Genomic DNA, 15676 nt, shown 5'->3' with positions numbered 1-15676 from the left:
GTAGAACTTAAGCCTAGGTCTTCCTGATTCCAAGGCCGGCCCTCTACCCTACATTGGTGCCTTTCATTATATGTATATTCCAAGTAATTGAATGGGGCTGCTAGGTGTCTATAGTGCATTAGATCACCAGGCCTGGAGTCAGGAATACTCATCTTTGTGAGTTCAAATCTGGCCTCAGACACTTATTAGCTGGGTGACCCTGGGCAAGTCACTTCGCCCTGTTTACCTCCGTCTCCTCATCTGTAAAATGGGCTGGAGAAGGAAATGGCAAACCACTCCAGTGCCTTTGCTGAGAAAACCTCAAATGGGGTCATGAACTGAAAAAAAATGACTGAAGAACAACAAAATCATCTAGGATCTGTGACAGAGACCTACCTTATGCCCAGCTATGTCAAACACTAACTAACCAGAAATAGCTGGAAAATTTACATTCAAATCAATTTTTTTTAATAAGGTAGAGTCAGATGAGATTACGACTGAGATAAGGCAGAACAGAGCCAAATAGTAAAGAAATTACTGTCTCTTCTTAGGAGGTCAGTGAATATAGTGGTGCACCATGCTGTGTAAACATCAGGCAACAGAAGCAGCCTGGGGTGGTAGGAAGAGACAAGTCTTGAGTTTCAGTCCTGGCTCCATTCCTCACTAGCCCTGGTGACCTTGAGTGGATCCTTTCACTTTCTTCTCATCTCTAAAATGGCGGGAAGAACCCCACAGACAATTTTCATCTTTTTTCCATCTTCTGCAGAGCCATTCCCACTTCTTGCTGCCCCCGTGGCCAGCAAATCACCACAATCTGTTCCCTCCCAACCTCTGTGTTTAATTAACTGAATAAACCACCTCCTTCCTCAACCCCAATCTCTCTTTTTTTTTAATTAATAAAGTATTTTTTTTCCGTTACATGTAAAGATAGTTCTCAACCTTTGTTACCCCAATCTCTTTCAATCCCAAGCTCATCCTCTTCACTGCCTGAATTCTGTGCATTCATACTGTGCCTTCTGGAGTTCTCATTCCATAACTAACAAACTCTTGGTGCTACCTTCATCATTATGGCTTTGCCAGAGAGATCCCGCTTATCCAGGGTAACTCTGCTCTCTAAGCTGCCCTCTCTATCAGTGGCTACTCTCTCATATCTCTCACCCTGGTCCGGGAAGGGGAATCAGGGTATTGCTTGCTCCCCCAGACAAATCCAGACTCTCTCTGTGCTAATGCTCATTCAACAAAAGCTTTTCCTTTGAATTCATTCTATCAAAATGTATCTCCCGATTCAGACCTCCATGGCTGTGGTCTAGGCCAGGATTCTACTGCCTTTTTCAGGGAGCAGAGTAATGGTCTTCCTTTCTTTCCCGATCGGTGACCTTCTACTAGGGCACTCCAACATACATGTGAATGCTTCCCTAAACTACTTACCTCCCAGCTCCTCAGTCTCTTCAAATCCCATGACTTACTCCTGCATTCCGCCACAGCCACACGGGGCCATGGCTACATCACACTTCTCACCATTGGCCATAAGTATTCGATTTCAGCGATCAAAAACTCATAATCGTCCCTTCCTTTTCTAACCTTCTCTACCTGTTAAAGATATCATCATACTCCCAGTAACCTGGGTTTGCAAACTCAGGGCCATGCTTGTCTCTTCTCTTTCCATTTTCAAATTAACCTGACTTGTGATCGATCAAGCTAGTCAAATCTCTCTCTCTTCCCCCCCCTCTCTTTCTCCCTCCCCCCCAGACAGCGTGTGTGTGTAAACAATTCCATTATTCCATTCCATAAACATGTAACATTGTGCCTCATAATCATTATATTCTGAAAACCTGGCAGGAAACTTAAGTTTTCCTCTATTTGGGGACTTTGTTCCCAATCGCCAAATCTGTTTCGTTCTGCAATTTCGCTGCAATTAATTCAGAAAGAGCAACACAAATTGTAACTTGCTGAATGATTTCAGTGGGAACCTACTTATTTCCCCATTTCTGACTGTACTGCAGGTGGTAGACCTCTGCAGGAGGGGTGGGGTCCAGGCTCGCAACCTTAGTCCTAGCACTGTTTACGGACTTGGGTGTGGATTCGCTCTTATTTTCCAGCAGAAAATCCGCTGCACCTGGTGTTCAATGGTGAAGATTGATCCCACCCCCTGTGGCCTGGAAAAGAGCGAAGGGGGAGGGAGCAGCGCATTGCTAAAAATCAGACAGGTGCGAACAGCTGCCGATTTGAGGCTGATGGAGGTGCTGGTGAAGAGCATCAGGGAGGTAAGGGTTCCCCTCTGGGGAAGAGAAGTGTAAAGTTTTAATAAATGAAGTGTCTTTTACACAACCCTCACACTACTTCCCACTTACAGTACAAGCTGTCCTATGTGTTTGCTCATTCTAGCAGCTGGCAAGTCCTGAACAGGTTGAAAAGAAAAGGGGTGTGTGGTGCATGGCAATTCAGAAGCAGCTTGATGTATTTTAAAAGCCTTTCAATGAATACTTCCTTTCCTGCTCCCACCATCACTTTGTTTTTTGTTAGTTAGTTTGTTATTGTTATTGTTGTTACTGTTTTTTGTTTGTTTGTTTTTTCAGGGCAATGAGAATTAAGGGACTTAGCCAGGGTCACACAACTAGTAAGTGTCAAGTGTCTGAGGCAGGATTTGAACTCAAGTCCTCCTGAATCCAGGGGTGGTGCTTTATCCACTGTACCATCTAGCTGCCCCTCCCACCATCACTTTGTATAGGAGAACTGGAATTTGCAAAGCAGGAGAGAAGAGATGGAAGCTAGATCCTTCTATTGGCCCTTCCTCACTGTAAAAGTGATGTTTACGTATCCTTTAAGTCCACTCAGAATTGTTTCCTAGTATAGATTTTTACTTTTTTTTTTGCTAAGAAAACTATTGTAGAATTGTCTTCTTCTATGACCACTTAAGCTGACAAAAAATGAATATGGAAGGTAGGTGGCAGTGGTAAAAATGGAGATTTTTTCCCCCCATGATAAACTTATTCTTTTTTATGGAATAAGAATCTTGATAGACAATAAATGATAGCTTTCACTTGAATGATGTCTGATAGTTTACAAAGCACTTTTCATCAATTATCTCATTTGATCTTCCCAACCATACTTTAAGGTAAGTGGTACAACCATCATTTCCCCCATTTTTCAGATGAGGAAACTGATTCTCAGAGATGTAAAATAACTTGACCAAGGTTACCCTGTTCATAAGTGGCACAGCCTTGGCCTTCTGCCTCAGAAGCTAGGTATTTTCCCTCTACTATTATCATTTGAAGGTCCTAAGGTCTTGCACTAAGTACTTTGGGGGCATATAAAACCCCCAAGAACTTCACATTCAGGTCTACCTCAGTTTCCTCATCCATAAAATGGGGATGATAATAGCACCTACATCCCAGAGTTGTTATGAAAATCAATTGAGGTAATATTTGTAAAGTGCTTAACACAGTGCCTGAAACATACTATATACTAGATAAATGTTAGCTATCGTCACCATCGTTATTATTAATTATTATTATCATCATCAGTGGAAAAGGGGCAGGAAAGTAGAAGTTGGTAAGGGATTGTGGTATTCTAGACAAAGGGAAGAGCATGACTGAAGCATCAAATTAGAGAAGCACAAGTTGTGTATGAACAAGTGATCTAAGTAGCACAAGTCATGGGGAACAGTACTTTAGTTTTATTGGGATTTAGAGGTAAATATTAGGAAAGAACAAAAGATAAGACTGGGATAGATCATGGAAGACCCTAAAAGTCAGGGTAAGAAGTATGGACGTCTCTCCATGGACCAAAGAGGCACTGAAGTGGGGGTAGCTAGCTCCTGGGCTGCCAAAACCATAGCTCTTAAGATGTTGAAAATTTCAAGGTTTCCACGCCAGCCCACCTAGTGAATTGTCTTATCTTTGTTGTCAGATGGTGTCTCCCTAATGTAGCTCGATATTGATATATAGATATTGACTGAAAAGAAAAGTCAGTTATCCTGCTCCTCCTGAAATACCAGAACTAGAAAAAGTGACTCCTAGATGTTTAGAGAAGGTAGAGTACTTGGATCGGTGGATCTCTAGGAAACCCATTTTGTCCTCGCACATAAAGATTGTCTCTCACTGCTACACCATGAAACTGAAACCTTGGATCCAATGGAGGCCTTCCTGGGAGACAGTAAAGAGAGCCCTGCTCCTTTAGAGAGAGAGAGACAGAGAGAGACAGAGAGACAGAGAGACAGAGAGACAGAGAGGAGACCTTTGAGTTACTTTATTTTGTAGCTGGATGACTTGTGTGCACAACATTGTTTCTATTCAACTTGCCTATGGTCTTGTCTCAGCCTGTTTAGGAAAGTGAATATATAACTTTGCTGTCCATATTTCATGCTCTGATTTGCTGTCTTTCCTTGTAGTATTAGTTTGATTGATTCAGCTCAGATTCTCCTATCTTACTGGGCTGGGCTTTTCCCTACAGATTCCTAAGGACTTACTTACTTGAGAGCATCAGCCTTAACCTGACCCAAATGAATATCTCAGAGCCAATCTTTCCCAGTCTGGGCCCAGCTTCTCTCTGCCAACCTTTCCAGTCGTTGCTGACCAATTTGACCCTTCAGCTTCCAGCCGACTACCTGCAAGGCTCCAGTACAGAGAATGAAAGGACCCAAAAAATGCTACAAGGAGATTAATCTGTTGGGGGTATGATGTCATTTAGAGTAATGAAAGATGACTTGATCTCAAGGCTATCCCAGTCAGTGGGATTCACAGCTCCCCTGGAAACTTCCAAGGGGCACTAGTGACTCAGCATTTGGGTACATCTAAGATGATGAACTTCCCAGTGCCGTGTGGTGGCTTGGGGTTGAAGGACATGGGTGTGAGGGCCTCATTCACTGCTGAGCCAGAGGAGCCAATGACTCAGTAGACCTTTGGAAAAGGAGAGAGCCTCTTGCTCACTTTTTCCTGCTCTCCTGTTTTTTTCCACTCTCCCCCTGATGGGAGTGAGGCTTTGGGTTGTGCTCTCCCCCAAATTCTGCTGCTACTCCACATGGAACATGGATTCCTCTAGTCCCACTTTTGCCTAATCCCCTGGGGGCCTTTTCCAGTTTGTATTCACTTTTCTAGGTGACTGATCATTGCTCTTGAGGTGCATATGAGCAGGCTTGGAGTTGACCCTGTGAGTTCAAGAGGTTTCAAGATCCTTGGGTTCAATAAGGAAAACTGAATGGCAGCAAGGATAGCAGCAGTAACAGTGACAACAGCCACTAAAAAAAGGAGGAGCCCTTGCCTCGCTTGCTGGAAGATATGAACTTTGAGGAAGACAGTGCAGAGCAAAGGTGAAATGTAAATGTCTAGTTAGCGGTGCTACAAAGTGCTTTGTGTTTAGATGAGTTGAAGTATCAACCTTCTGGACTGGTATAACAGTTGTTAGCATTATGGTTTGTTTAGTTTAAGTCTCCCTGTTAATGCACACTTGAGAGAGTCTTTTATGCTTAACATTTCTTTTAAGGGTTGTAAATAAACTGCTGTCCCATACTTATGTTGTGTCTTGTGTACTGATGATCTACTCCCCTACTCCCACACTTTTGGAAGGAAACTCTGGACATGCATCTAAATACTAAGCTTTAAATAATTTATCTCTGGGGCACCAGGATGGGATTTAATGAGCCAAGAGTGTGAGAAAAGGTCTCTCATTAGAGACCAGTCTTCTTCTAGGGTTGAACCCAGGATAAATTTCAGACCTGGATCCAAAGTAGAGGGGCCCGTTCGAAAGAGGGAGTGGGTGAAGTGTCCCAGGCCCTGTTTGTCAATACTAGATTAGCAACTGGGACAGAAAGGCATCAGCAGCTCTTTGGGTGACTTCTCAAAGGTGAGTTATTACAAAAAAGAGACTGGGACCAGACCTAGCAGAAGGGAAACTATTCTCAGGCATCATTCAATAAGGACCAACAGCAGGTGGTGGAAGCCCCCATGGTGGTGAAGTAGATGTGTCCTTTAAGAATGGGGCCATTTCTTCCTTAGTGGACAGCGGCCTGGGGAGGGTCCCTTAACACAAATTGGCATAGGTTGTAGGTTACACAACCCTGTGATGACAGTCACACGGGATAACAGAACACCCTGGCCCAGATGAAGCAATTGCTTATCTAGCCATCTGTGGCCAGATGCTTCAAAATCCCCCCACCAGCAGCACTAATTGGGAAGATAATTATAAAGCTTGGGTGTCAAATACTCAACCCAACACTCCCAAGTGCTGCATGAGCCAGATTTAAATGTAATTGGGGATTTTTTTAAACAAAATAAATACGAATACAATAAAACATAGATAATATTACATTTGAGAACTAAGTCAATACATAACTGTTGATTAGTAGTCTCCTGCTTTCTATTTGAGTTTGACACCACTGGCCTAGGACACAGAGAGGTTAAGGGGCTTGCTGAGGGCCAAACAGCCAATACATTGTCAGAGCCAGTGGGAGCTGGCCCCAGGTTTTCATAACTTTGAGGCTTTCTTTTCTATCCACTATACCAGTGGTATCAAACTCAAATAGAAATGGATCCTTGTTGGTTGTATTTTGATGTAGAAAACCACAAATTAACACTATCAATGTTGTGTTGCATTTTTTATCTCTTTTGTTAAACATGCTCCAATGACATCTTAATCTGGTTCAGGCTGTTCTTAGGAGTGTTGAGGGCCCCACTTGGTGGGGTGAATTTGACACCTCTGTAGTATAGTAGCACAGTATTATTTAAGAGCCTTTGCAAACCTTAAATGTTAGTTACCATTATTTTCTAAGTGGGTAGCTTTAAGGAAGAAAGGCATTCCTTGACACGATAACTGTTAACTAATATGAAATTCTCAGATATAAAGAAAAAACAGAGTTTCCTGTTGAGTCATTTTTCAGTCTTGTCTGAGTCTTTGTGACCCTATTTGGGGTTTTCTTGGCAAAGATACTGGAATGTTCTGCCATTTCCTTCTCCAGCTCATTCTACAGATGAGAAAACTGAGGAAAACAAGATTCAATGACTTGACCAGGGTCATATAGCTAGGAAGTGTCTGAGGTCAGATTTGAATTCATAAAAATGAATCATACTGATTCCAAGCCCAGTGCCCATTCAACTCGCCACCTATCTGCCCTACTTCAGTCTCCACATAGCTATATTTGTGTCTGTATCTGCCTGTTTAGGCAATCCCTAGAAACACAGAGTTTGTCAGTTTAGGCTATATTCATACATCTCATTGAAAAGTGAAAAATTAAGCCAATTAAAAAAACCTGATTACTTGGTCTATGTGATGAATCAATCAATTGAGGAGAATTATTAAGCACATACTTGGTGTCAGTCTTTGCTAGCCACTAACAATACAAAGAAAAAAACAAAACCAGTTCCTGCCCTGAGGGAACTTACATTCTAATAGGAGAGAAACATAAAAATTGGAAAATACAATGTAAGTTGAAATTGGAAGATAACTGAAACTTGGGGATAGGAGGGGAGGGGAGGTGAACCAGTAAAAGAATCCTGAAAGCTGCAGCACTTGAGTTGAGAATCCATCCAACCTCTCTGATTGTCTTTTTCACTGAAGTGACTTTTTTTAAACAAAGGGAATTAACCAATGAGTTTGGTATAGTCATAGGGCCAAAAAAATCAATTAAAAGGAAAAAAAAACCATTTTATTTTAACCAACCAACCCACTTTATTTTTTGCTGAATTAACTCATTGAAAAGACTAGCCAAGGGGCAGCTAGATGGCGCAGTGGATAGAGCACCGGCCCTGGAGTCAGGAGGACCTGAGTTCAAATCCGGCCTCAGACACTTAACACTTACTAGCTGTGTGACCCTGGGCAAGTCACTTAACCCCAATTGCCTCACTAAAAAAAAAAAAAAAAAAAAAAAAAAAAAAAAAAAAAAAAAAAGAAAAGACTAGCCAACTCATTTAAAATGACCAAGTCATCTGTATGTGTAGATAAAGCCTCTGTCCAACAGAAACAGAGTATTAAGACACTTATTCTTCTCCCTGTATCTTTTACAAATCATGCCCTTTTAGCACCTCGCATGTCTACTGCAATCCCACATATTAAACCTTTAATCTGAATCAAGATAATATTGCCAAAATGGAAGTTAGCTACCCAGAAGGATATCAACAAGTAATGGATCTGCTACTGTGTGAAGAAATGGAAACAGAAGTTTGATTGTAACAGAAATATCAGGCAATTTGCCCTCGGAGAATAGATTCACTGCAGTTCCTTAAATTATATTAAGGACTTTGAAAGCACATTGGATTTTTTAGGTTTTTGTTAAAGTTACATACTCAGTTCATTTCTCCTCCCTTTTAAAATTTTATTAATTATGTTTCCATTCCATACTTTTTTTCTCTGAGGATTGATGAGAGCTACATCTCAGACATTTAGTATGTTAACTCATTAGTATTAATTTCATTCACATATTTGTCAATTGTTTCTATGATCTGCCCTTTGGCTTACTCATTATTCAGGATGTCATTAGAAAGTCTCCATTTAGTATCTTCTGCTTGTGTCCCCTGAATTAATTTGAAACCACACAAGAAATATTTACCCGTTTAGTGGGCGTGAATGTTTGTTCAAAATCCTCCAATAAAAAAGAATGCTACTGTTCTGCTCATCCCCTGTATAAGCTGATATGTATATATTATGCATACATATATGTATATTAAAATATGTCTAGTTAAAGGATCCTTTGAATTTAAACTCTATACAATATGCCTCAATTTCCCCCCAAAGTTTAGGTTCATTATGGTTTTTATGAATCATTGTCCATTTTTCTCTGTTCAATTGGTTTGGGGAATCTTTCTATACTTTTGAATATGAAATTTATAAATTATGTGAGCTTTAGGCCTGATAGAAGCAATAAAGCAAAATTATGAAGAGAATCAGTTGTAGATATGGGGCTTTCATTGAATGGTGACACCTGCATGAAGTGATTTGGGCTTACCCGCATCTCGGTCCCTGATACAGTAGTCTGGAGAGTTCTCAAAATAGACCAGGTCATTTTTGGTTGGTTTCTTAAATCTCTTGTTAGCCACAGTGAAACCAGTGCCATCTTGATTCATGACCACCTGGATGGCCCCATTGTACTTCTTCCAAAGATAATCTCCCGTCTTTCTAAAGTCAGCCATGGCGAGCCAGCAGGTCCTCAGGGTGCAGGATCCACTCACCCCGTGGCATTTGCATTCTTGTTTCAAGAACCGCTTCACAGCCTATTAGAAAAGGCAGCAAGATATCAGCAGAGGTGAATGCACCTAAGCACCCAAGTGAGATGTATTACATTACCTCTTCCCCTCCAAGGATTTGGTTGTGACACCCGGAATCTCAGGATAATTTTGGAGTGGTGCTTCATAGTGAGGGTTCAAAAGCGAAACCAGAGGTGGTGGAGCAGAGAATGATAGGGAGGGTTCAATGCTGGTTACTTATTTACTTAGGTGGGTAGGTTAGAGTTATGAAAGGTATGAGCTCACCCACCCCCTAAAATGAAGATCTGCTACTGGTCTATATTATTGTCTTGGAGGTTAGATGATGTGCCAGTTTGTATCAGAAGTCAGACATGAATCTAGGTCTTTGCACCTCAGAGCCTGGCACTCTACTTTGTAGGTAGCCTCTGTGTGTGTGTATGGAGGTGAGGGGAGGATGATCAATTCCATTTGGATCACAGATCTAGAGTTGGCAGTCTAATTCTCCCCCTCATTTGGTAGATAAAGAGACTGAAGCCTAGTATCATTAGGTGATTTCCCCAGGGTTATGGAGCAGCTAGGTAGCATAGTGGATAGAACACTGGCCCTGAAGTTGGGAGGACCTGAGTTCAAATCTCACCTCAGACACTTACTAGCTGTGTGACCCTGGGCAAGTCACTTAACCCCAATTGCCTCAAACATCCTTGCCATTGGACCCAGATGGCTCTGGAGAAGAGAGTGAGGCTGGTGACCTTGCACAGTCCTCCCTCACTTAACTTCAATTCTCTGCAAGTCATGACATCATCCTGATGTCATGGTCCTCTTCAAGAATGAAGGACAGGGGCAGCTAGGTGGCACAGTGGATAGAGCACTGGCCCTGGAGTCAGGAGTACCTGAGTTCAAATCCGGCCTCAGACACTTAACACTTACTAGCTGTGTGACCCTGGGCAAGTCACTTAACCCCAATTGCCTCACTAAAAAAAAAAAAAAAAAAAAAGAATGAAGGACAAACAACAACAGCCAAGGGTTATACAGATAAGAGGTGGGATTAAAACAGGGGTTCCCTGAGGCTAGAACCAGCACTCTTTCCACTGCCAATTGCCCTTGTGGTAAACCTTCACTAGGGTAGATCCTGAGGAAGGGAACCAATCTAAAGCAGTGAAAAGGATGAATTATTAAAGTCTTTCCTAATGAAATTGTTTTAATATTTTGCATATAATCTGTATCAAATTGCTTACCATCTCAGGGAAGGAGGGAGAGAGAGAATTCGGGTCTCAAAACCTTTTTTAAATGAATGTTAAGGGGCAGCTAGGTGGCGCAGTGGATAAAGCACCGGCCCTGGTTTCAGGAGGACCTGAGTTCAAATCCAGCCTCAGACACTTAATACTTATTAGCTGTGTGACCCTGGGCAAGTCACCTAACCCCAACTGCCTCACCAAAAAAAAAAAAAAAGCAAATAAATTAAATTAATGTTAAAATTGTTTTTACATGTAATTAGGAAAAAATTAAACATTCTTCAAAAATACTTTGCATATATATGTATATATATATATTAGTTATCATAGAGTTATAACTTGAATTAAGCTAAGCAGGTCATTGACAAGTTGGGCTTCTTGAATGAATAATTCTCAGTTAGCACATCAACAAAATGTATGTGGCGTCTACTCTGTGATACATCGCCAACTCAGTAATCACAGGTTTTGAGATTGGATCCCCAGGAGAGTGGCTCCTTTCACCTCCAAATTCTAAGGTACTCTGTGGGTCTGTATTCCTACAGCTATGGTTCCTAAGCCCCCACTTGTTAGCTTACCTTTAATAGTCATCCAGTAGATACAATTAGCTCAAAGCAAAGGCATTTACTAAGGTAGCATAGTAAGAACAGTAGCTACAAAACATTACCCCCATAAACCTGGGGCATACTTTCCTATAGATACACACAGCACCTGTGGGAAGAGTGGGCACAAATTTAGAGTATAATGGTAATAAGGCACATTTGGACAAGGCAACACACCTCTGGCACTTTAGGGCCCTATTTTTTTCTCATTGTGGATCCTCATGGGGCTCCCTTCTGGGCATAGCATCACTGTGGGGGGGGGGAGTGTCACCCCACTGGCCTCCTTCCCCATGGCTGCTCTCCCCTGCAGTTCAACTCTCAACTTCCAGGATATTGAATCCATAGTCATTTTTCTCCTCTGCTGCTGGAAGCCTAGATCCTAGAAGCTGCTTCTCACCTTAAATGCTATTTCTCTGTCTTTATGAAGAGTGTACCTGCTCTCTACCTCAAATGGCTGGACTCTCTGAATTGTTCCCTACTGGTGTCTCCTACTGGTCAAATAGTTCTTCACTATGGAGGAAAAGATTAAAAAAAAAATCCCTGTCCCACAATCTAGATGCCCTTGTAGAGGCACAGGGGTCACATTCTGCAAAGCTATTCTTGGCTTTAGATTTCTTGAGCTGTAGGACTAATGAGGTGTCACCAGGACAAGGCAAGATTAGCTTTATAAAGGCTTCCAATCTTTTCCCAATCAATGGCCTGCTGCCATTGACACTGAAGCCAGGAAGTCCTTCACATTGCATAAAGGGATGCCAGGGCACAGAGAGACATTTGTACTTCATTAGTGTGCTAATACTCATTACCGGTAATCTCTCCCATAATTTCTGATTCCATCATCTAGAGTGTCTGTGGTGGAAGGCAACTCCACTCTGTCTCTTACATATATGGGCATCTCTCAAGTATTACAAATAATTGGTTCTTTTGAGCAGTTTAAATAGTCCTTCTCTCAATTACATTTACATAATTCATTTAGTTAGCAAAGTCATACAAATGTATTTAAAGAGAATTCAAAGCCTATGGGCATGGACAAGAATTTAATATTTATTAAGTGCTTACAATGTGGTGGACACTGTGCTGCTGTGTTGGGGGTACAAATACAAAAGTGAGATAGTCCCTAGTCTCAGGGATCTTATATTTTAATATCTTCAGAGCTAAGGAAAATCAGTATAGACACACATGTACATATGTGTATATATATACACACATATGTGTATATCCATGTATTTATTGACATATACACAGATACATATATGCATGCACATATTTAAATAGAATACATTTATATACATAGCTTAGAATCACAGGCCACTGTGACTGAGGACACTAACAACTAGGAGAAATCAGGAAAGGCTTCTTGAAGGAGCTGGCATTTGAGCTGGACCTTAAAGGGAACTACAGGGGGCAGCTAGATGGTGCAGTGCATAAGGCACCGGCCCTGGATTCAGGAGGACCTGAGTTCAAATCCGGCCTCAAACACTTGACACTAGCTGTGTGACCATGGGCAAGTCACTTAACCCTCATTCCCTCGCAAAAACCAAAAAAACAAAAAAGAAAAAGAAAAAAAGGGAACTAGAGGTTTCAAGAAACAGAGAAAAGGAGGGAAAGCAATCCAGGTCTAGGGAAGAGCCTATGTAAATGCATGAAGGCGGGAGATTGTTCTGGAATGACTGCCAAAAGCTCATAGACACACAGCCAAAATACTTCCATACTACTTTTTGTTTCTGCATATGCAAAACAATTAATATAATAGTAAAGAGTTTGCTATTCCCAAACCCCAATTCTCTATTATTCCCCAGTTATGTGCCTGGGGGCAGCTAAGTGACATAGCAGGAGAGCCAGGCCTGGAGTCAGAAAGACTCTTCTTCCTGAGTTCAAATCTGGCCTCAGGCACTTACTGGATGTGTGACCCTGTTTGCCTCAGTTTCCTTATCTGTAACATGAGCTGAAGAAGGAAATGACAAAACACTGCAGTATCTTTGGCAAGAAAACCTCAAAAGGACATGACTGAAAAAGAAACAAACAACTACAACAAATTATGTGTCTGTAGGTGTTTCTGCCTCTATCTCCCTTAATGCTTTATTGTTAATCTCCTAACTGGCTTCGCTGGTCAAGGTGGGGATAACACTATATTCTACCTGTTTGGGCTTGCCTTGTGCAATTGCGACATAAGGTCTAAGAAAGCCAGAAGATCCCTCCTAAGGCAAAACCAAAAGCTCTGGGTAGCAACAGGGGAAGGGGAAAAAGAAAACCCTCCAGTTTGGCAGGGTTAAAAGGAAAATAGAATACACCTGAGAAAGGGAATGACTGAGAGGCCTCGGGGAATAAGAGTCTCTCAGATATTTCCCCCTTCTTTGCCACTCTTTCACCCTATCACCAAGGGTAAAAAGGCATTTCCTCCAACTCTGAGACCTGAACCCGTCTCTCCCATGACCCAATCTCACCACAAACCTGCCCCTGGCCTAGTTCAAGTGATTGAGGGGTAGTTAGAAGGCACTCTTAGGGGGGTTAACATGGTGACTTCACTCCGCCCATGGCCTATCATGTAGACTGGTGTCTGGAGAGCTTTAGGGGATGAGACATAAGTGAAGTGAAGCTCCAGTAGGCTTCCCATGACCAGCCTGGTCCCAGCTTACTCCATTTAATATATTGAAGATAGGGGGCAGCTAGGTGGCACAGTGGATAAAGCACTGACCCTGGATTTTGGAGGACCTGAGTTCAAATCTGGCTTTAGACACTTGATACTAGCTGTGTGACCCTGGGCAAGTCACTTAACTCTCATTGCTCCACAAAAAAATAAAATGTGTGTGTGTGTGATAGTCTCATGTAAGATGATTCGATCTACCCATGCAAGCACAATCCTAATGAAACCATTTGGTCCTTCTCACCAAGGGGTCACTTCATAGCTTGGAGATGAAATATTAGCTTTTGTACCTTCTTTTGTGTGTGTGGGGGGGCAATGAGGGTTAAGTGACTTGCCCTGGGTCACATAGCTAGTAAGTGTCAAGTGTCTGAATCCAGATTTGAACTCAGGTCCTCCTGAATCCAGGGCCGGTGCTTTATCCACTGCGCCACCTAGCTGCCCCTGTACTTTCTTTCTTGCAGTGGAAAGAATACACTTGAGGAATAAGTGTTCAGGGAAGCATTTACCAGCAGCACCTAGATGTGACTATCTTCATAGAGAGCTTCCCAAAGTGAGGGAAACTGAGTTCTGCATTACTGGAGGCCTTCAAGTGGAAGCTGGACAACCATTTACAGAATCACAACCAGTGTGGAGCACAAGAGGATTTTACCCACACTGTTAACCCCAGGGGGTCCACTTCTTCCTTCCCTGCACTGTCTTCCATGGTCTTACAAAGGCTTCACACAACTACCACTTGCTGTCTCTCCTAGGATCTGTCATTTTGGTGCCTCTCTTACAGCTTATCTCCATATCCAACAACCCTTGGTTATCAAGTCTTGTTGATTCTACCTCCATCATCCCTCAGGCATCTCTCCCTTCCTTATTCCCTCAGTCACTGTCACGGTAGTTACTGTTGTTCAGTCTTGTCCAACTCTTTGTGACCCTGTGCACCAGAATGTCCGTGCAAAGATACTGGAGTGATTTGCCATTTTCTTCTCCAGTAGATTAAGGCGAACAGAGGTTAAGTGATTTACCTTAGGTCACACACCTAGTAAATGTCTGAGGCCTGATTTGAACTTAGGTCTTTCTGACTATGAGCCCAGAACTCTATCTACTACACCCCACTTAGGGAAACAGAGGTTTAGTGACTTGCCCAAGGACACAGTGTCTAGTAACTATCCCAGTACAGGTCCTTATTACTATCTTCTTTGTACTATTTCAGTAGCCTTCAAACAGGTAGTCTGACATTTTCTCTCTTCTCCCTATAATCTATCTTTTTTTTTTATGGGGCAGCTAGGTAGATAAAGCACTGGCCCTGGAGTCAGGAGGACCTGAGTTCAAATCTCACCTCAGACACTTATTAGCTGTGTGACCCTTATACGTCCAGGCCATTTCCAGTTGTCCTGATACATATCTTACCACTGGACCCAGATGACTGTAGAGGAGAGAGTGAGGTTGGTGATCTTGCATAGCCCTCCCTCACTTAAATCCAATTCATAGCAAGTCAAGACACCTTTCATAGTCTTCTTCAAGAATGAAGGACAAACAACAATCTTTTTCATCCTATACTAAACCTATTGGGGCAGCAAGATGGTGCAGTGGGTAAAGTGCCTGACCTGTGGTCAGGAAGGTCTGAGTTCAAATAAGGCCTCAGACAGTTACTAGCTGTGTGACCTTGAGCAAGTCACTTAGCCTCTGTTTGCCTTAATCCACTGGAGAAGGAAATGGAAAACCACTCTGCTGTCATTACCAAGAAAACCACAAAAGAGGTCATGAAGACTCAGGACTGAAACAACAAGAAGTAAGTAAACTTATATTCCTTATGCATGGATATAGCCATGCCCCTCAAAACCCTTCAACTGTACCCTATTGCCTACTAACAAGAGTTTAGCCTAGAGCTCAAGGACGTTAGTAACATAACACCATCAATCAACCAGTAAGTGGAGACAGAAATACAAAAGTGAGACAGACCTTGTCCTGGAGGAATTTATATCCTAATGAGGTAAAAAAGATCAAATACTTGTGCAGTAGTCAAGGGAAGGAAGTTTTGGTTCAGACTGTTACAGGAATTGT

At 42.2% G+C, this 15676-nt stretch overlaps 1 protein-coding gene across 4 annotated transcripts in view; it reads right to left on the bottom strand.

Moving 5' to 3' along the window:
* WNT2 (Wnt family member 2) overlaps positions 1-15676 on the bottom strand; it is an 80356-nt gene that overhangs the window by 27059 nt on the left and 37621 nt on the right. For 3 of the 4 annotated variants that reach the window (XM_043969140.1, XM_043969143.1, XM_043969142.1), the window contains one exon: positions 8915-9179. In XM_043969140.1, coding sequence (XP_043825075.1) covers positions 8915-9179 — 265 coding nt within the window. Of the gene's footprint in view, positions 1-4019; positions 4153-8914; positions 9180-15676 lie in introns of those variants that run through there. The other variant, XM_043969144.1, reaches the window with a different exon arrangement.

Source organism: Dromiciops gliroides, chromosome 5 (genome assembly GCF_019393635.1).
Source record: "Dromiciops gliroides isolate mDroGli1 chromosome 5, mDroGli1.pri, whole genome shotgun sequence".
NCBI classification, from domain to species: domain Eukaryota; kingdom Metazoa; phylum Chordata; class Mammalia; order Microbiotheria; family Microbiotheriidae; genus Dromiciops; species Dromiciops gliroides.
The sequence above is the reverse complement of the archived record's forward strand: the minus strand, read 5'-3'. Positions and strand labels throughout refer to the sequence as shown.